Source organism: Centroberyx affinis, unplaced genomic scaffold (genome assembly GCF_046629955.1).
Source record: "Centroberyx affinis isolate AG114_WGS23_722 - 3 ecotype Tasmania unplaced genomic scaffold, CSIRO-AGI_Caff_v1 ptg004100l_1, whole genome shotgun sequence".
NCBI lineage: Eukaryota > Metazoa > Chordata > Actinopteri > Beryciformes > Berycidae > Centroberyx > Centroberyx affinis.
Window position 1 is genome coordinate 134,375 of NW_027281879.1, and position 22,244 is coordinate 156,618.

Here is a 22,244-nt window from a genome sequence, read left to right on the forward strand (position 1 = left end):
ATTTAATTTACAAGAAGTTAACACAATTAGAGAATGTAGGAGAATGACTGTTTTGATCATAGTTTCACTGTTATCTCTCTACCTGCATTATAGTCATGGAATTCTGGACAAAAAATCATATCTAGCAATTAAAATCTTCTCAGCTTTGGGTCCAAGAGGCAAAATCTCATCAAATGGGGGTCCGTGGCTCTAATGTGGACTAAATTAGGGGTCCTTGATATAAAAAAGGTTGAGAATCACTAGTCCTGGGCACATTAAAACAAATTCCTAGCAACCTCTTGGTGAAATGGCAGTAAATTATTGAACATTAAAATTCTTTAGGGAATTGTCTGAAGAGTAGTATGTGTCATTAAATAGAAGGCCTATGTGCTATGGACAGTTCACAATACAATCATTCACAATTCACAATATTACTCACAATCAAGAACATAAGATTTCCCTCGAGAAGTCATTCTTCTACTTTAAGGCTCAAAATCACCCCTCACGATGGGATAGTATGGGTAGATTATATCTTTTCTGAATCCTTACAGTCCTGTGAGTATTCCAGTTTTTGATGTTTGTGTCTGTGATGTTCCTAGATGTCACAGTGCTCAAATAAAGACTATAGTTTAGGCGAAAATTGTGGAAAAACGAATGTCATTGACACTTTGAAGAGCCCATGTGACCTCTTTATTTGTCAGACAGACTCACAAGTGGGCTTGAATGAAAGCTAAGAAGCTACCCTTTAAAATGATATCAAACATATTCTCATAAAACCTGACTAAAGGTCCTGAAAATGAGCCTAAATTAAGATATGTATCAGCGCCTACAATCCAATTTATTGTAGGGGGTGGTTAACTTCATGAGCTGATTACTGTGACAAAGCTACCATTCAGCAATGGTTATCATACCAAAATATCATCTATGGACATGTACCTTTTCAAAATTTTTAACTAGATTTTGCCACCTTGAGTGGTACCAAAATCTGGTCTGGCCCATGGACTACTTGTGTAATTTAATGATTAAGTGCCTATATCTGTGTGTGTTGCTTTAGGTCATAAAGAACACTTTGGACCCAGTGTGGAAACCATTCACTGTGCCTCTCATCTCTCTCTGCAACGGAGACGTGGACAGAAACATCAAGGTTAGTGCTGTTCAACTGTTACAAAACTGTTATGTGAATGTATGGAGTTTTCTGGTTTATTGAGCATTGGAGTGTAGATTAACAAAGGAAGGAAGGACAGGAGGTGGCATGTTGTGCGTCACAGGTCATGATCACGACTCAAACTCACAATATCGGTTTTCTGAGTATTTTTAGCATGTTCTATCGTCAGATCCTGTTTTCTGACCATAGCTATTGAAGCCATGACTTCATATTGTTGTCTCGCAAATGTGCATTTATGTAAAAAAATTTAATGAACCCTGGAACAACATGGAAAAAAATGCGTAGGCTCAAGAACAGTACGTATGGTTATGCAACACATGCACTCTTTAGGCGTATGATAGTGTTATATGAGATGATGATGATATGTAATGTTCTACATGATGGCAGGCCCTGTGTTACGACTACGATAACGATGGAGGCCATGACTTCATAGGAGAGTTTCAGACCACTGTCACCAAGATGAGCGAAGCCCAGAACTCACTGGAGGTAAAACAACCATGAGAGTAAATGAGTGTTTCAGGTCAGCAAGTTCTGTCAGTCAGTCTGTGTCCATGTTCTGGTCTGTCTGTCTGTTATTTCAGTCAGTTAGTGTTTGATAGAGTTCAGCCCTGACTGGCTGTGGAGATACACATTGCATTTTTTTCCAGTCCACTACAGTGAATCCTGCATGAACATAAACTACAACCTGATTTATCTCCATTAATTATTCCTCATCAAATAGTATGCAGAGGATATGAAAGATTGGAATTGCGAGACAGAGAACAGAGAAGGAAGGAGCTTAGCAAAGGTCAAAGGTCAAGCCCTGGATTTGAGCCAATGACATCATCAAGTTCACGGTGTGCACCTTAGCCGGACAGAATGGATAGAGGCTGATTGGGCGAATGAAATGTTTTGAAATATATTGAAAGATATTGAAACAGCAGACCAAATCTTATATAAAATATGATTTTGTAAAAAAAAAAATCTAAAAAGCATACATCTGATCCTGAACAAAATAACAGAGAACGAATGCTCCGTCATATTCCAGCGGAGAGCGGTTTCACTTTGCGGTTTGAGTCGACTGTTCTCAAAGTGAATTGGCCACAGCTCTGCTCTGTGCTGGCTAATTTGCAGTTTAAATGCATTTAGTTGCATATATCAACAGGGAGACTGGAATAATCACACATAATCAATACGATATATTTGCATTGCTGCATTTTCCGCTCATTATGGCCGCTGAGTGCGCCGGTTGAGCTGCTAATGAACAAATGGAGATGTATTATTCCCAGGTTTGCATCTCTGGTCTGCTGAAGATGTAAAGATGCAGGGATCAGAACGCAGTGCATTCATTAGTAGCGGCATCACCACAGAATGAAGTGTGTGTGTGTGTGTGTGTGTGTGTGTGTGTGTGTGTGTGCTAAAGCAGCAGCATGCCTCGTTTTCCCACTGAGTCTGTTCATGTGTAGTAATGATGTGGAGGAAACACAGAATAACAAGAGAAAAAAAAAAAGACAGAGGCAGGATGGAGAGATGGGGGATGGAAAGAGACAGAGAGAGAGAGAGAGAGAAAAGAAGGATGAGAAAAAGAGAGGTGCTTTTGAGATGTAAAACAGCCTTTAGCTGAGCCCTAGTAAGACGACGAGGCATTTAGAGCTACCTGTCATATGAATCACCAACCGACTTAAGGCATGTGTGTCTTTGTGTAGTGTGTGTGTGTCTCAAGTGTCTCTTCTGATCAAACACATTGCTATCCAATCTTTAAGCCAACTCTCTCTCTATGTGTGTGTGTGTGTTCATGTATGTGTGACTCACTGCAGACACTCCCCAGCTCCATTTTCCTTTCATTTCATCGCACTATTTATCACATTAAATCCATTTATAAAGCGCCTCTAATAAACGGTTTTGTAGTGTTTGTTGTGTTTATTTGCTTTAGAAAAAATGCAATAATATCAATACAAACAATGGCTAACAAAACAAATGGATCCTAGAAAATCTACAGGTTAACATAATCTGATTCCTTGTTATAGTATAGTAGTAATAGTGAGGGGAGCCAATCAGAACCATGTCCAGTTGTGATGCGTTTTTTGAAAATGCAATAACTTAAAATTGAACCACTCACACAAATTCAAATTTTAACAGTGTCTTCATTTAACATCTTTGATCATATGTGTATATAAATAGAGGGAAATTTGGATTCCTATAATTCATTTTTTGCTGCTGATTCAAAGTTAACACACCTTGTTAACCTAAAATGTGTCTCTTGAGATTCCCAAAAACTTTAATACAGCCAATATACGTATATTATATTTACAAAATATTATTTGAATCTGTTTTTTTTAATATATGATGCTTGATTTCTCTCACCACACACTTAAACAGCTGTAATGGTGTTCACAACGGTTTCAGAATGACTGTATAGATATAGTCAGATATAGTGAAGTGATGGTATATACCCAGACTTGATTGTCAAGTTGAGGTTACTGTGCACCGCTAGTGGAATGCAGACAGGTTCATGTCATGATCATCTCTTCCCATCACATCACTCCTCTTTCCAACTATGCTGTCATCTCTACTTCTCTCCTACTTTCCACTCTTCTCTTTTCTATTTTTTCCTCTGTTTCCCTTTTCTGATACTATTCCCCCCTCTCTCTCTCCTCTCCACCTGTCTATCTTTCTGCCACTTCTGTCACTTCTCCCCTCTCCTTGTCTTCCTTTCTTCTCCCTCACCTTTCTCTCCTCTTCGTCTCTCTCTTCAGGTGGAGTTCGAGTGCATCAACCCCAAGAAACAGAAGAAGAAGAAGAATTACAAGAACTCCGGGATTATCGTTCTCAAGTCGTGCAAGGTAAGGATGGACGGAGGGTATAATCCAGAAAGATAGCCTGACAAAACTTGGGCCTCACCAATTTCAGCAGCATTTTCCATCTTAATTGCCATACCTCTCGGCCTCATTCACCTCCATTTAATTCCAAATGACTTCTAATTCAGTCGGTAAAGATAATCCATCATTGTGGATGAGAAGCCGACAATTGTGTTTTGCAAAGTTGCATCAGAAAGCTAATATCAGGCTATAAACTTTTACATTTTGATAGAAGACACAGGAAAAATAGCACTGGAAAATGATCTAAAGTGATGTTAAACAGTAAGGGAATGCAGCAAACGAGCAAAATGTTGACATGAAAAAGTTGTGTCCAGTTATACCTTCTAGTTAAAATTCAAATTCAAATAGGTCACTTTCTTCTCAGACAAATAAAAGTCACTGTCTTCTCACATCTTGTCACCTCACATGACCCGTCTCACACTAGACCCAGTGAAACATTTCATTAAACCGTTGTGTTTTTGATCAGCTGAAACAGTTCTAACTGTGTGCTCATAACTCCCTCTGAATAACTAATTAGTGTGGCTGCTTTGAGCCCCACAGCGGACACATTAAGCCGGAACATTGAGTCTTTAGATGCCTATTGGAACGACATTAAAGCCCTGTGCATATGATGACAAGCTTTCATAATTGATTCTTTTCCTTTTTTCCCCCATCCACACACTCGGGAACAAGCTTTTGTACGCGCACACACACGCATTCACAGACATGCATACATGCACACAATATACCAAATTGCTAATAATTATATTTCCTGGCTGCCAGCGGGGATTAGACTAATGACAGTAAAATCCATGCTAAGATGCATTGTAATGGGAGAGGAAAATTGTGCTCAAACAACATAATAATTGGTGCTTCATGGGTGGTACCTCAAATCAGAAAACATGGGCTGCTTTTTCACTGCGCCAGTTGTGAATGTTTTGAACCAAATTTTAGGGTTAATGTTGGGAAAATAGCTAATTTTCACTTGGTACCTTAAATATAAAAAAAATAAAAATGCTGTTTAATTGTGTTTTGCTGTTGCTGTTGGTCAAAAAATTGACATGCTGTGACTCTTTTCTTGTCTCACAAAATCACCATTCTGCATTTCTTTTAGTGGCTATACTTAAATATTACAGATTATTATACTTAGCTATTTGCTTATTTTGTCCTGGATGGCTTTTCTACAGTGCTGTGACTCTTGTCTCTCCAGATTACAAGGGACTACACTTTCCTGGACTATATACTGGGAGGATGCCAGCTCATGTTTACAGTGAGTATGGTAGTAGCATGTTGTTTTCTGCCTCTGCAACGATCAGATAATGAGATACACGTTTCCACATGCTTCGCTCTCTAAAACGGATGGAAAACATTCAGATTTCTATTTTCATCTCCCAGTGTTACAGTTGGATCATGATCATTTACATACAGAAAAGGGAAGAGGGAGGGGGAGAGAGAGAATTGACAGAGAAAAAAGGGGGAGAGCGAGAGGAGTGGACAGTTTGAAATGTGGGTATTTTACTGAGAAAACAGAAGGACAGAGGGAAAGAGAGAGAACAGAGAGAAATGGAAGAGGTGAATGGAAGAGATGGGTGTTTTGAGATGGCGAAAAAAGAGAGAAAGCAAGAATGAGCGAGAGATTGAGAGATGGGAGAGAAAGAGAAACCGAAAAAGGTAAATTTGAGAGATGGAGAGAGAGAGATGGTCATACAGAGAGGAAGAGATGGGCATTTGAGAGAGGGAGGGAGAGAGAGAATCGTCATAGTCTATTTTGATCTCTTGATGGGGAAAAAACTCTCTTGTGTGTCCCTGGTGATGTCACACCTTTGTGTGTAACTGAGCGAGTGAGAGAGTGCTGTTTTATTATCGACAGACACACACACTCTCTCACACACACACACACACACACACACACACACACACAGAGCTATTTCATTATTGGCCAGGGCATTTATGTCCAACAGAGCTGAAATATGACTGTCCCGCTGATAAAGCTCAAGAGCATTCAGACTGGCTCACTGTTACAGTAACACACACACACACACACACACACACACGTGCACACAAGACACAATTGTACGCTGCATATTGCGTTATGCATGCACACATACACAATGCCTCTCTCTTTTTCCTCCTCTCTCTATCTGTCTCTTACAATTTCCCAGCTTTGTGAGCTAGAACGACGCTCCATGGTATAAATGAGGTAGTTTGCTGCATCCCTGATTTGGTGAAATTCCCCTTTAAGTACGCTCTGAGATTAGACACCTGTGCACCAAGTTGCTGTAGAGTACTACTCCTTAAAAATCACTGCCTTTGGCCTCTGCTGACACTTCAATGGATATGGCAGTTGTTTTTCTGATGGAGAATTTTCCAATGAGATGTCTAGTAATAAAAGCGACCAGATACTTTTAGTGATCACACGTAAGAAGGGTTTTGATGAATCTAGCCTTCCATAGCCACACTTGGCTATTTCATTCTTCAACCAATCACAATCCAAGGCACCATTTGAAACCACAAGGGTAATGGCCATTGTCTTGTGTGAACCCCTGAGAGAGAGAGGGTGATTGCGTAAGATGCGATCTTCAGGTGCTGGGTGAAAAAAAACAGTAAGTGTTGACTGGAACAGAAGTGAAAATCAATATTTCAATGTGAAACATTTTGAGTCACATCAGATTTAAAGATTCCAGTGTCTCTTGGGTGCATTACATCTGTTTCTAAATGGGACTTTGCCCTGTTATGGTCATATCCAACCACTCCCCCTCCGGCATAAGTGACCCAGGCTTTACAGTTATTGATGAGTATGGTGATGCTGACAGCTGGGATAGACAGCAGCTTTGGTTCAGAGATGCAAGTTCTTGGGTGCTTGTTTCACCATTGTGAAACTGGCAGATGAAGGTAACTAATGTAAACTGTCACCACTGAAACTCAAGAATCACCTTGGTTTCAAAACTGATATCTGGTGTAACCATTAATAGATTTTGGTACCCAGTTGGCTACTGCCCAAAATTTTATCACAACTTGAACATACCAGAATAAAATTGAATAGAAGCACTGGGTCCAATTTACTTAATTTTCTGTTGGCAAATATCAATTTAATATAAATATCACATCATATATTATAAGATATCACCTTAGTGCTCAGTGAGGCACAACATAACATTAATTCAGTAACGAAAAGAGTGAGAAAATTCACATAACTCAGCAGTACTTGTGTGGTGGTGAACTCTTTTGTAAGTATTTAGTTTAGTATATTATGTTTGTACACTTTGAAGTTACACTGAGTTGTTACACTGTTGTAAGTACATTATGTATCAGGGAGATTTACATCAGGTACGTACACAGTAATATTTTATTTATCTTTATTATCTTTTCATGGGTCAATACACAAGTTAATACACTATAGGGTATCTAAATACAAATTCCAAATATTCAATTATGTGTTTTTTAATCATGTTTAGGTTATAAACCATAGTGACCATATGTAAACAGAGTGCAGCAGAGTTGATAGAATTTAGAATGTCAGTGTCATAAAGACAGTTGACCTGAACACACACTCTGGCTCACAGTTGTCCTCTCTGATCGGTGTTCACCTGCACATTGAGAAAGAAAACTCACATTGCATTTATGTGGAGAAACATCAACAACAATATCCGCTGTTCAGAAAGGCAAATATGGAGAGTGAGTTCCATCCCGGTAAGCCACATGTATTTTAATTATTATTTAGCATAAAAAGATTAGTACAGAGGATTTTGCTGAACAGACAAAAGAGAGACAGACAGTCAGGATAGACTAGTTATTTGTGTTGAAGGATTTACATTTGTGTTTAGTGCTCTCTTAGTTTGATTTACATTGTAAATTCACAGTTAGATTTGTTGTTGAAACAGAAATATGATGAAAGGCATAAGATGAAGCTATGATGAAGCATGTTGACCTTGAATGAAGCTACATCAGGTGACTTTATGGTTATTTGATTATTAAGATGTTGCCATTGCATTTCTTTCAGCATCCATGCAAATGGTCGCTCGACTCAATGCCCTTAATGACGATCGCCATGAAAACATCAACTGCATGTTTGTGAAAGTCCTGAACAAGGAGCAATACCTTTATGCTGAAGCCTCTAGTTTCTCTGGAGTGACTGCTGAGCTGGACTCTGCCCTGTCACCTAACATATGGGAACCAATAGTCAGCACAGCTTCATTAGCATACAAACTTCTCTTGGATATGGACAAAGGAGACCTTCCTCCCACAGAGGAAGATTCTCCTCTCATGACTGAAGTCACAGCGTTAGGTAATGCTGGAGCATCCATCCACCCAGCTCAGCATGTTGAGGCTCAGTCTAACCTGCTCTGCCTTGTCGAGGCTCCAGTGACTGATGACTTCAAACTCACTGAGAGATTGAGGCTGCTTCAGCACTCCCCCACTGGTTTTGATGATGACTACCACCTGGAGGCAGTTGGAAAGAGATACCTCTATGCTCCCCCAGGTGACACATCTGGATTTGTGGCTGACTGCTGCTCACCCTGTGGATCCACTCTGGGTTGCCTGGATGAGTGGGAGCCACTGGTCAAATCCCACTTTGACTTGGAGAAGGAGGGATTTGGTGAGGAGTTCCTCTACGCTTCATCACATCTCTCTAGATTTGTAGTTGACTGCTCCCCACAGCATGGGCCGACTCTGGACCAGCTTGACAAATGGGAACCTGTTGTCAGCAGGACTGACTCTCACCTGATGCAGTTCCTCTCAGTCCTCCTGGAGGAGGAGGAACTTGGTGAAAAGCACATCAATGCTTCCTCATTAGCGAGTTTTACATTTATGGCTGCCTGCGCTGCACACCATGCCCCACAAGATCATCTGGATGAATGGGAGCCAATCGTCAAAGCTGATTCTAAACTGATGCTGTTCCTCCAGGACTTGGAGAAGGAGGAAACGGTCAGCTCTGCACAGACTGAGGCCGCTGCTGAAAGCTCTGTCACCGTCCTGCATCAACCTGAATGTTGTGAGGGAACAAAAGTCACTGTCCTCTCTGCTGAACCTGACAATATCTCCACCTCAGAGGAGCTTCTCCCCGTCTCTCTTGCTGAAAACACCCTGATTCACCTGCTTCAGGAAGGATCAACCAACCTGCTTCAGGAGTCCCAGGCTCCAGCCATCCAGGTTGAGGTCAAAGCTCCACCAAGCCTGATCCAGGAGGTTGAAACTATGAAGGCGGCAGAAAACAAGGCAGCAGCCATTCTGAACCAGGAGGATATCAGTGTATCAAGTGCAGTCCATGATACCCAGGACACCAAGGATCTGTCCAGTCTGACCCTGGAAAACACACTTCCATCCGTACAGCTGGTCGAACCTACAGGACCTCTGAGTTCCAGTGCCAAAGACAGCCTGTCGACAAAACTAAAGAAGAAGAACCGTGGCTTCTTTTCTTGGCTATCCCGCATATTCTGGAGGAAGAACAAGAAATCTGCTGACAACATGGCTGCAACAGCAGAGACGCTGCTCCAACAGACCTGCCAGAAAGAAGCAGATGAGCCAAAGCCCTGCTTGACTGCCCTCTCACCTGCAGTCCACTTCTGAACTCCTGTCATCTTCCTATCCACTTTACAGAAATGAACAACTGAATCATTTTATTTCAATACATTTATTTGCACACCACTGTTACAGTGTCTTTGCATATTTCAAACACACCTTTATTCCTGCAGTTATGGGTAACCTGTGTAAAGTTGTGTAAAGTGTAATGGAAGTAGTAAATATATGTTGGCTATTAACATTTTCTTTACCTCTGTTACTAACAATATAATCAATTTATTCTAAATGTGGCTGTTTTTTCACTGAGAGACCATTTTGCTTGTACAGGTACACAAACAAAAACATGGGTCCATATATTTTGTTGCTTGTTATAGCACCACAGTCTGGCCAATGTGCGTGGGCTGCCTTGTCTGAGTAGTGGGAGACCATAGGAGCCCACCTGCCAAATATGGTTGCTGTAGGACATAGGGTTCCAGCACTATGTGCATGGACCCCTAAATATCACCCTACTGTTGTGACAGATGGTCTTGCAACCCTTGTTCTTGTAGATGGTAATGACATTTGTATCCCTTGATTGTGGGGAGTGTCCCCCAGCTCCATGCCTTGCTCAAGTACTGCTGGAGAGTTCTTGTGCAGAGGTAACCTTGATACATCACTAGCTCTGCAGAGATGCTGTCACTGCCAGAAGATGTGTATCTCTTATGGGGGCAGAAAGCTGCTAGATCCTCTATGAAGGTTGGTACATTGTTAAGGAGCACACACACACACACACACACACACACACACACACACACAGAAATACACAATGCTCTCCATGTCAGCCCATTATTTCCGGCTCATCTTATTGTTAAAAATGACGCTTTAAAGCAAATAGAATATTTGTGTTGCTATAGTTACACTTTGTGCTGTTGATGGCAGAATGTTTGTGCCACAATGAATGAGAGGGAGAGAAAGATAGAAAACAGAGTGATGAAGTGTATTGGATGAGAAAAACAGAATGGTATATATTTACCTGAAGGCATTTTATGTCAGAAGATTCTCAGTTTTCTCAGTATTCTCAAAGTAGGTTTACCTTCAGTAAGACCACATTTATACTGTTCTGTATTTACAGCTGTTGAAGAAATGTGTTTTTTTCTACTCTTTGATGCAAAGATGAAATGTTTTCTTGGCTTGTCTGAAGTGAGAGAAATCAGATTCCATGCAAGTTTTCCTTTTTAGACAGCCAAGAGGAGATCAAATCTGTGACACAGGCAGTTAAAAGCCGGATCCCGTATAAATCCAGCCAAATACCCACTGCAAACAGAAGATGCACCCACAGAGGATCGCGTCCAGATGGGGCATGAAATCCCGACGCTCGTTCTTCTATGTGCTGTGCTCTAGGATCCACATTATTGCTTGAATATACTTGAAATGAAAGGAAATGGGGGTTGGTTCTGGTTGTGTTAACAAGTGGTAATGCACAGCTGAATGGGGTAGATGGTCAGGCTTTTAATGTGTAATGTGGCATGTAATAGAGTGTTGAATTACTGGTTTAAAACGGTTGGCTGTTTCTATGAGAGGCATCGATACATAATGCAACACCAATCAGCGTTTGAAACTGAGGTGCGGGGAAAAGGGCCGATGCCATAGCAGCTTATTGAATGATAAAGTGAGTGTAATACTGGATAATTCCTCTTCTCTGTGCCCCGCTCAGCCCTTGGTGACAAGTTAAAGACAGAGTGGGAATGGTTGACTGAACCAGTGGCGATGAGCTTAGGAGTTTACAGCCATTAGAGCACTCTCCATCCAGCCTGCTCCCTCTCTCTCTGGATGAGGGCAGTGAATGAGAAACACTCTCTCCCCTCTGTCATCAGCCGCCGCTGGAGTGCCTTGGTAAAAGGCCGGGGGGGTCGTACAAGAAGTATTTGACTCCGAGTGTGAATCAGGTAGTTGTGCTCAGCCAGCCTACTGCGTTCAAATAGAAACACCAGAATTTGTCAGGGAAATTGCGTCACACCTGTAGCGTTTGCAAATGGGCCGGCGGTAGTTATTGACTGATGGAATTGATATGAATATTTGATCGTTTCCCTACTCGCTGCTTCGCTTGTTTCGTAATGAGCAGAGTTCCAGTGGAATGGGAGCGTTTGCCTGTTCTGGCGGCGATGAGATGAGCAATTTAAGGCGGAATGGGAACTCTTAAATCCTCGCCGCTCCCTCCTCATGTTGAGCTAATCTTTTTGCCTTTTGTCACAGACCTACAGCCCTTTCAGTGTTGCGCGCACATACACACATGTGCACACACACACACACATATAATACCGTCTTCACACAGACACTTCCTCCCCCCCTGCTTACATACTCATTTACATACACACATGTGAGCGCGCACATACAATATCCTCTTCACACTCTCTCTTCTGCTTTCACACTTACACACTATGACCAATTTACAGCCACATGCCCAGACACACACCCTATCTCTTTTAGACACACACACACACACACACACACACAAACCTAAACACGGTATCTTCTTCATACAGACACTCTCTCTCACATACTTATACACTCTGATCAAGACACATAGGTGCACAAACACATACACACACACACACACACACAAAATCTTCACACATGCAGTTTCCCCTGCTTACACACACACACACAGCGATTTACAAGCACACGCAATCTCACACAGACACTCAAACGCAGATGACATCTTCTCACACCCTACCGCTTATACGCTCGGATTTACACACACATGCATCCAGAGTGAAGCGCGCACACACACACCAACACACACATACACACACATACATACAGAAAGAGCTGTTCTGCGGTGTTCAATCAGACTTAGTATGGCTCTAATCCTAATCTCCAGGAAGGGAAAGTCTTTCCTCGGGGCGGTGGGAGCTAGAGGAGAGAGCAACAGTCCTCTGTTATACACACTCCAACACAAAGAGACAGCCTGCTACCGCTGATGGGCTGTTTGTGAACGACTCATTTCAACAGAATTATGTTATTATTCTTATCGTGCGTTAGATATAGGTTAGAGCCGTGTCGAGCATAGCTGCTTCCGAGGGATTTTTGCTGAGCGAAGAGAAGACTTTTTAGGGTTTAGGCACCAATTTTAGGGTTAGTGAGAGAGTAGGGAACCAATCGCACCACACTTCTCAGGGGAAGAGCGCTTCCGGAGGTGTGAGTACAGTAGAGGAACGGATACATAAGCGGTAACATTCATAAACACAGTGGAGAAGGGAAATAGTCGATACTGAGAACGCTCCTCAAGTTTTCTTGGAGAGAATGCGCGCAAAGAAGCGTCTTCACAGTTTGACGTCGCGTGTGAGATCGATTAAGACACACAGCTGTTTATTTTTTCCATCTGTTTCAATGGGCTCTGTACTGTAGACTGTCGCGCTTTTTTTTTTTTAATGTGATGCATCGTTCTCGCACTGAATCCTGGGGCTTCCCGTTCGTTCTTGTCGGCCAAGTCGTTGGCCAAGTCGTGCCATCCTTGGTTGGCACATGAACTTCGGTCTGCCCTCCATCCTCGCGTTCTTTTGTTTCGGAATCGTACTTCGGCCGTTAGACATTACAACAAACCTGTCATGGAGGACGCAAGAATACACAATATACAGAATATTGAAATCAATATTGAAAAGTTCTCATGAACGGATTCTCCCACTGGAAGAGCCCGAGCAGCGGACACCCACGTCCTGGTTGTCACTGGATACACCAGAGAGTGAGAAAGAGAATAACTCAAATGGATGTTCACAATCTCTGACACAAACTCCTGTCTGGCCTTTTAAATGCAAATGAGTCCTAAAGGTCCTGGTCAGTGTTGTGTTCACATAGTAGATAAAAGAAAATAACAAAATGATCTTCACGGTCTAAAAGTCTTGTCTGGCTCTTTACAAGCAAATGAGTCCCAGAAGTCCTGGCCACAGCATTGGCTGGTAATAGACTGTATAACAATGTGCAAAGTCCATTGTGGATATCAATATATCAATTAATCAACAACCAAATATGTGCTGTGCATACAAATACAGCACTCTAACAATTCATTTAACAGGGTTTCCACACATATTAATGCAAAGAAAATCAGTATTTCCTTGCATTTCTCTTTCTAGGGGGTTTCAGGGAACATTGGGTCACACACACACACATGTATAAGGCATGATTTATGAAACAAATGAATTTATTATCTTATCTTAAACAAGATGGTATGATGAAAACCCTTTACCTTTATTTTCTTTTTTTTCCCCCAAAGAATTCAACTCGTAGAATTTGAAACATGTTTTTTTAATAACCCTAAAAGTTAATGTTCACATTCTCAAAATGACATCTTATATGTCACAGTGCGCTCAAATTTGAATGTTTCGAGACACTCACATTAAAATCAGACACTCCATAATCGCTGGGTTTGTCATTCAGACTTTTTTGCCGACTTTTCCATTTGCTGTCTTATACCCCTTGATAGTGGCAGAGTCAACATGGAGTCTCTCCCGGGTGCGAGGATCCACATCGATCTGTTTTCTGCACACTCTGTCAGTTCATATTGGTATTAGATATGGGTTACATCCTAGATATGAAGAGCCATCCAAAAGAATCAGGTACAAGCAAACTGGAATTGTGCACAAAGGTCTGCAGTGTGAACATGGCCTTAGTTTCAGTGAATACTACTTTTCCTGCCACACCGGTGCTGCGAAACATAACGAGATGCTGCTCTGTTCATTTTTATTCAGAATACCATATGCCAGCTTGTTGAAAACTGTCTGTTTGTCATGTTGTGTTTAGGCTTCTTGTGTTTGAAATGTATGTGGCATTTGGTAGCAATTACTAATAGCTCGGGGCAAGGAATAACATGGAAATAGAATCGTGTCATCTCCCACTGTCATCGAATCCGCTGTCATCAAACTAATAATGCCTGTCACCGGGGAGGAAAAAACACTATAACGCTTTTGAGGATGATCCAGTGCCATCGACTGTCAGGCTGGGGGAACGCATGTCGTCACTGTCATTCAATGCTAAGGCAGAATGAATGCATATCAGAGAGGGAAATAAAGAATATGCCTAAAATATTCAACAGCAAAAACATTCAACAGCAGAGGAGGGAAAGTCCCACACTTTCCTCCTATGGCAATGTGTACATTCATGCATGTGTGTTAGTTCATATGCAGCAGCGCTCAGGAGGATACACACACACACACACACACACACACACACACACTGGGGTTGGAACAGTTCATTGTTATGTATCTTGGTTTAGGTGGGAATCTAAATTAGCTTTTTTGTGTATCTGGTATGTGGATTTATTTGAAACGTAACAACAACAAAATAAATAAGAAACAAAACAAGAAAATCCATCAAATAGACAAAAAAAAGAAACAACAAAACCGAAAACATATGGTAAATTCTTGACAACAAAAAAGTAGTCAATATTACATGTTCGAAAAGTAGGAATTAGGAGTAGGAAGAAGTAAAAACTTATTTTGTCCTACCCCCTTACCCTTGCCCTACCCTCTCTAATTAAATAATCACATTATTGATATATTTCCAAATATAGTATATATGCAGTATATTAATACATATTATTATTATCTAAAAATTTTTTGAGTAATGGCTCGAGTGAAGGCTAGAAATAACACTATAAAAAATCAATGTCAATTTTTTTTTTAACACAAGGAGGTTCAGAAATGTACATGGGTGGTGCTGTTTGTCTTTTTTTTTTTTGACATATGCCGTTCCAGGGCGAACACTCTTGCGCACACACATACAATAACACAGAACAGCACCCCAATTCTGTCACTTCACATCCCTCCGTCTGTCACTCCTGCTCTCTCTCCTCATACTCCCTCTTTCTCTCCTCTCCCCCTCTTCCTGTTCCCTGCCTCATTTACCCAATTTTCCCTCTTGTAATCACACCGCATCACCTTTCCTCCCTCTTCTCTCCGCTCCCCCCTGCTTTCCCGTCCTCCATCCTGGCTGGAGCAGATACCTTGTTGTTATTATAAAGCTCATAGTGGGGCCTAAGAAAGAAAGGAAGGAAGAAAGAAAGAAGGAAAGAAAGAAAGAGGTGACTTAGACTATCTTTAAGCAGAGAGCAGAGAGGCGGGGTTGCTGGGTTCTTGTCAGCACACAAACCTCTGCTCACTGCCTGAGGACAAGCATGTCAGTCTTAATCTCATATTATGTTAGGGTGTGCGTCTCATTGTGTGTTTTTGTGTGTGTGTGTGTGTGTGTGTGTGTCTCATTGTGTGTGTGTACTTGGGTGCCTTTGCAGTGTGGGTGCATGTGTTTGTGTCTACACTGCTACCCCTTTTGAATGTGTGTGTGTATGTGTGTGTGTGTACACATATGTGCGTTTTCGTATTTATACTGTCATCGCAGTGTCACCCTTTCCTTTGGTCATCTGTTTTAAAAATATACCTCTGCATGGTTTCAGGGCAATCGCTCCTGTGTGTGGACTTGCAATGCTATTTTGCTGCTCTAAAATAAAAAATCGTGTGTGTTTATTTCCTGATTTTTAGCGGTTTTTAGATTATTCAGTCATTTTTTAATATGTTTGATGGCGAGTCGGGAAAGTTGCTAAGGACCTTGTACATCTTCACTTCAAGTAAAACACCAAAATTGGAGTCACAGGGTTATTATTTTAAGTCAGACAATCTTACTTGTACTTCTACTTGTAAATGTTTGGCTACTCTGGTGTGATGACTTTAGTGTCTGAAAAACCATATTGTGTTGTCATACTATATTTATGCATTTTTCTTTTTTGTCATATAATTTCCCTCCTTATTTGGTTTTATTTAATTTCTGTTATCCAATTCAGTTACATATTTGTCATGTAATTTTTTTCTTTGAGTTCTTTGTTTTCTTTATGTTCGAGTGTTTTCATAAGGGCAAATAATAATAATAATAAATACCAATCTTATACTCTAGTGTATGTGCTCTATACTAAGTACTGTTTCATGTTTGTTTCTATTAAGAAAGGCTGTCTGTTCTTGGTTTTCTTCGCTCTTTGCTTCTCGCTGTTATTTGGAGCCAAATGTCATTTTTAATCATATGCCTGTCTCATTGTATGCTGTTCATCACACACTGTACTGTAGGCAATACATGTGTAATGTCAGTTTCTTTCAAGAGTAGCTCTGTACACACACACACACACGCACACACACACACACACACACACACACACACACGCTGTACTATCACTGGTTTTTGGGAATCGTCATTCTGGGACTGTAAACTGTGTACTGTTTAAAATTTGTCACTGGATATAAGATACTGGTTTCGATAGATCTTTCATGAGCTTTCAGCTAGACTTGTGTCTTCATCACATGATATAATATGACATAATATGACATAATAACCTAAATTGGTGATCATGGTGGTGGTGATGTCATTCTGTTGTTTTTCATTCAACCGTTTTCTTGTGGACTAAGAAAAGCTGCACTAGGCATTTTTGCACAGCGGTGGCAAGAGATAACTGTTTGAAAACTGTTTGAACTTCAATACCCAGAAATCTCGTAACATAATATCAGTAAACTGCACACAGCACGCTCATGTTTACCAACCCGGCCGGTCTGTGATGCTTTATACCAAAGAGATGAGAGAGGAGAAAGATGTGATGTTGGTGAGTCCAGCTTTCTCTGGACTCACTGCTCACTGCTGTTTAGGAGAAACTTTGGATTTCACTCTGAAGTTTGGCGTGTCCACACTGACACCAGTGTGCAGCCCCACTTTTTTTAACATAATTTTGCAGCTTAAATAGAGATGCAAACCCATTCCTACCATGCCCCAGCTAAGTGAAAGAGGAAAAATGACAGTGAAACATGGAAGCCATCGCAGAATCACACATCCTGCATCTATCCTGCATACTGGCCGTTGCAGCTCATTCTTTCACAGATGTGCTTTTTGTCTTCTGCTATCATAAATCTGACATTTTTAGTGCTTTATTATACTGTGTGGAGAGGTAAGGAAAGAAAAACAATATATAACAACTATCTTGAGCAGGATCACCATTGCAAATACACTGCACCTCAGCCTGCTCAGGACGCCCCTCTAACCTGACACTTCTCTGCGTCCCCATAGGTCGGTATCGACTTCACAGCATCTAATGGGAATCCTCGAGAGCCCTCCTCCCTCCACTACATCAACCCACTGGGCAGCAACGAGTATCTGGCTGCCATCTTAGCCGTGGGACAAATCATACAGGACTATGATACGTGAGTACTAGCCTGGGTGGAGAGAGTGCATGTTACCTGGAGTGACATGGGAGGGATGTTGGCTCTGCAAGTCATCGTTCAATTCTGGCCCAGCTCAGTGATCAAGGCCCTTTCCATGTGGATATATGGAGCTGTGCGTCGGTTAAATGATTTCCCGGCTCCCTCTGTGCGCCCGGTGGTGTCGTCTCCTTTGATGATCTCTTAGAAGCACGAGCACGTAAATGTCCACCGGCCACGATCAAGGCCATCTCATTGGCCAGGGCAGGGGAAAAAATACTTTTTTACTAGGCTACAACTTGTAATGTATTCTGCAATTTGCATGTCTATCACTTGACATACACTTTTGATTGGTCATACTGACTTTATTTGGCAACCATGTCAGTTGATGGAGTTGGTGAAAGTGTGTGCCAGTGAGGCACAAAAGCAAAGTAAACAAAAAGAAAAGGAGATCTGTGAATATGAAATTAAAAAAAAATTATCCCTAAGTCGACACGGTTCTTTAAGTCAAAACTTTCAAGTCAACACAAAGATAAAGAAGGCAGACGTCGGCGGCGCTCCTGCTGTTGTTGGCAAAGAAGATCCATGCGGCTCGTTGGGGGAAATAAGATTGAGAGCAGGTGCGTGGCTTACTGGGCCAAAATTGGAAAAACCAAACTCAGAAAAGCCATGCTTGCACTCATCAGTCAGACAGCTAATAGTGGAAAGATAGACGAACAGCTCAAATCAATTTCATGACAAGTGTGAGTATTGGACTTCAGTTTTGGCAAAGAGGTTCCCTTGTTTGATGTCATTCCCATATATGGGCTTTTAAGAAAGGAATAAACTGGCCTATCAATTCCCAAATACCCTCAAAGTCAAAGTCTCCATCAGACCCTCATTGAAAAAGGCGGCAATCAACACACAAAACACCATATCATCATCTCAGTTGCCCTGTTTGTGTTTGTTATGTGTTAGAAGTATGATTTTCAGACAAAACAAAAGTGAGTCAGTAACATGACTAAGCTCACAGCCAGACACCAATATTGGTGGCTGACTGGTATGAACCAACAAAGGAATATCTGTCATCTAACTTTTTTTTTTTTGTTTAATATATGTTTCACTCTGTAATTACACATGGGAAACATTTTGAAGATGGGCGAATTTCCACTGCTGATGGGCGATATTGCCTTCAGCAGGGATGGGGATTTGTAAATTGGCTGAAATAATTTGGTTATGAGGAATGAAAGTGTTATGAAAAATGCTGTTGGTCAAAAACAGTCAGGAAACATTACAACGCCTCCCGTGTATCATGGCCTTCAGATAGGAATAAATCTCTACTCTTTTGTCTGTCTAACCATTTTACAAGATTGCTTCAGTTTTGAGCAGCTCTCTGCTTGTTTCTCTGTGATTGTCTTTGAACACATCTCGTTGTGAAAAAAAGGTAACAGGATTTCCTCTGCTGTCTAAATCCAGCTTGTTGAATTTGGGTGAAAAAAACAAAATGGTTTAACTAACCTTCCAATCTGTTGTCATGGTTTCCTCCGCAGCGACAAAATGTTTCCTGCTCTGGGATTTGGAGCCCAACTCCCACCAGACTGGAAGGTATTTGTATGTGTGTGTGTGTGTGTGTGTGTGAGAAAGAGAGGGAGAGATGTGTGTGTGTATGAGAGGCACGTGTTTGTGTATATGTGTGTGTGTATGCGTGTGTGTGTCAGAGATAGAGAGGCGGACGCGTGTGTGATAGACGGGTGTGTGTGAGAGATAGAGAGAGAGACAGGAGGCTATCATATGCAAACTCACAGTTGAAGAGAGCCTGGATTATACATGCATCTTACACACACACACACACACACACACACACACACAAACACAGACACACAGATAAAGACTGTAAGCATTATACATGCATATTCACATGATTACGCAACTGTCAACCCATCTGTGTTGCCATGGCACTGAGCTGATGAAAAGGACAAAGGAGAGAGAGAGGGAGAGACCGAGAGAGAGAGAAAGAGAAAGTGGAGAGAGAAAGATGGAGAGAGATAGCGAAGGACAGAGAGAGAGAAAGAGTGGGAGAAATGCAGAAATGGACAGGATTTCTTTTGGTGGTGTATGATTATGAGAGAAACCCATCAGTGGTGGAAAAAAAAGGGAAGGGAGAGAAAAAGGTAAGAATATAAAGTGGGAGAAGTGACAAGAAGGGAGAGGTGTAAAGAAAGTAATACGAAATTATTTATATACACACACACACACACACACACACAAAGTCTAATCTCTTCATACAGGAGATGCATATTCCCAGCACATAATGCCCCAATCATTTCCTCCTAGACCAATATTCTCTGTCAGTGAATGGACAGGCGGAGATAAACAGTCTTAGCCATTGTTGAAGTTCATCCTGCATTAGGACTGTAGACACTGTTCCTTCTCTCATGTTGTAAAGTAGAACCAAATAGACATGTTATAGCACAAAACTTTGTGTCTTTTGTATGAATGGTTGTCTAAGCACCACCTGCAGCTAATGAATGCAGGCAGTAAAAAATGGGACTCCTATCATGGTTACATTTGAATGGATATGTTCATAAATATAGGTGGATGATGGGCTGAACATTATCTTATAGTAGGTGGAAGCTGAGTATCACGTTTATTGTCTTGTGTCCTCAGGTGTCGCATGAATTTGCCATCAACTTTAACCCCACCAACCCCTTCTGTTCAGGTGAGGTTACTAAGCAACTTCTTACCCAGGACGCTTCATGAGACGAGAGAATAAAATAGCAGCGCTCTTTAGCTGCAGATCTGAGATTCCCTGGGACCGACCACAAGGCTGTTTCGGCTGTGCGCCTTCCTCAGAGCTTATGTCATTCATGACCCTGCTGCAACCGTCGAAATTGCTAAGAATACTTTGCAAATTTTGTGTGTCACGCCTCAGCCCGCCTGAAGCATTTACCAATACATGGCATGTGATGTAAGAATCCCTTGTGCCATAATCCGGGCCGAGCGATCGCACAGAAGCCCGATTCAGACGCTACAAAGCAGATGCACTAACCCACAAATAGTTTACTGCAGAATCAGACATCAGACGTCAACGTAACTCTATTTTGGCCCATCGGACAGGCAGCACCATCTGCTAATTAATGTAGGAACCAGTTGAACTGATGCCTGCTCCAGACGCTTCACTAACATGCTGACCCGTGCCGTATCTATATCTAGTCCATGTATTTATTACGGCATCAGCAGAAAAGACTATAGCTGTCTCTCAAGATGAGTCTCCTCCTGGTCCATGAACCCACAACTTCTGCACCTGCCAACATGATGCATGAACAGATACAAGTTACAAGGCTGTTTCTTGGCACATGAAAATAAAACACTAATTCATTTGACTGCAATGATACATAAAAATATTGAAACAGAAAGAAAGTTTCCACCACTGCTTGAGAAACTATCAGTCGGATGTAGCCTCGTTTTCTCCAAAGCTAAAGAGCGATACAGGGATGGACGCGGAGCCAAAATGACCCCAAACCACCAGTGTAATAGCAGTGGAGTGTTCTCCAATTTAACATGGTTTCAGGGCTCACAGTCAAAAAAAGAAATGTCATCACCAAATCATCTCCAAACAGCAGGTGTCACACTCTTCTGTGAGTGTCTTGCTGAGCCTGAGTAAATAACACCTTCACACCTCACCTACACTTTCTACTTAGGATGTGTGTCTAAATTGGCACTGTGAGCAGACGCTTTTGATGAACTCAGATAGGTTCAAGTGCTAGAGTGCTAACAGCTTTACTTATTGATTGGGTCCTCCCCTCTGAGCATTTAGGCTTTATTTTGGCTTTGGAGGAGAAGCAGAGAAGCCCATTTCAAATGTTTACAACTGTAGCCAAACAACATCAAGCTAATATCAAGATAACTAGCTCAGCATGCTAGCAAACTACCTGCTAATCCACAATCGAGAAAGTAATCTTCCTCAGGCCACAATTTGTTTTTTTAAATGTTCATGCTATTCAGAGGGTTTGTTAGTGGAAGTATGTAAATCTCTAATATTTTGCACCTTGTTCCACTGGAACGTACACTAAGTTCCCTTTTTTATATGGTGGAACAAATTGGATTTGTTAACGCATCGTTAGCATTTTTAATCTGTAGGATGCAAATGTGTTTATTGACAAACCCAAACAACTTCAGTGAGAGCACAACCATGAGACCAAGAATGACATTTTGTAACATATTTTAGCTGACAGAGGCACAGGTGAGGAGGAGGTCATGCTTAATAAATGCATTTGTACCACCCACCCCTGAAGAAAACCTGTGCCAAAACACCAAGTGATGTTCTAGGTGCTTCTTCTAAACAGATATACAGTTTGAACGTATTAAGCGTAACGTCTGCCTCCACATGTACCTCTCTTTTGGAGATGAGCAGATGAACCTGCTACTGAGAACATTACAGTGTATCCTTTTTTTAGAAAGGCCAGTACAGCATCCAGTATACGCTCTAAAAAGAAAGGTTCTTAAGAGTGAAACATGTGATTTGGAGGATTGTAGTCATAATGTAACTGCTGTTGATGCTAT

General features: G+C 41.4%; 1 protein-coding gene across 1 annotated transcript in view; it reads left to right on the top strand.

Moving 5' to 3' along the window:
• cpne2 (copine II) overlaps window positions 1-22,244 on the top strand; it is a 57,477-nt gene that overhangs the window by 17,961 nt on the left and 17,272 nt on the right. Inside the window, exons 7-13 of the mRNA XM_071542424.1 lie at window positions 1,034-1,123; window positions 1,532-1,630; window positions 3,880-3,966; window positions 5,192-5,251; window positions 17,572-17,705; window positions 19,232-19,286; window positions 20,349-20,400. Of these exons, the coding sequence (XP_071398525.1) occupies window positions 1,034-1,123; window positions 1,532-1,630; window positions 3,880-3,966; window positions 5,192-5,251; window positions 17,572-17,705; window positions 19,232-19,286; window positions 20,349-20,400 (577 nt within the window). The remainder of the gene's footprint in view (window positions 1-1,033; window positions 1,124-1,531; window positions 1,631-3,879; window positions 3,967-5,191; window positions 5,252-17,571; window positions 17,706-19,231; window positions 19,287-20,348; window positions 20,401-22,244) is intronic.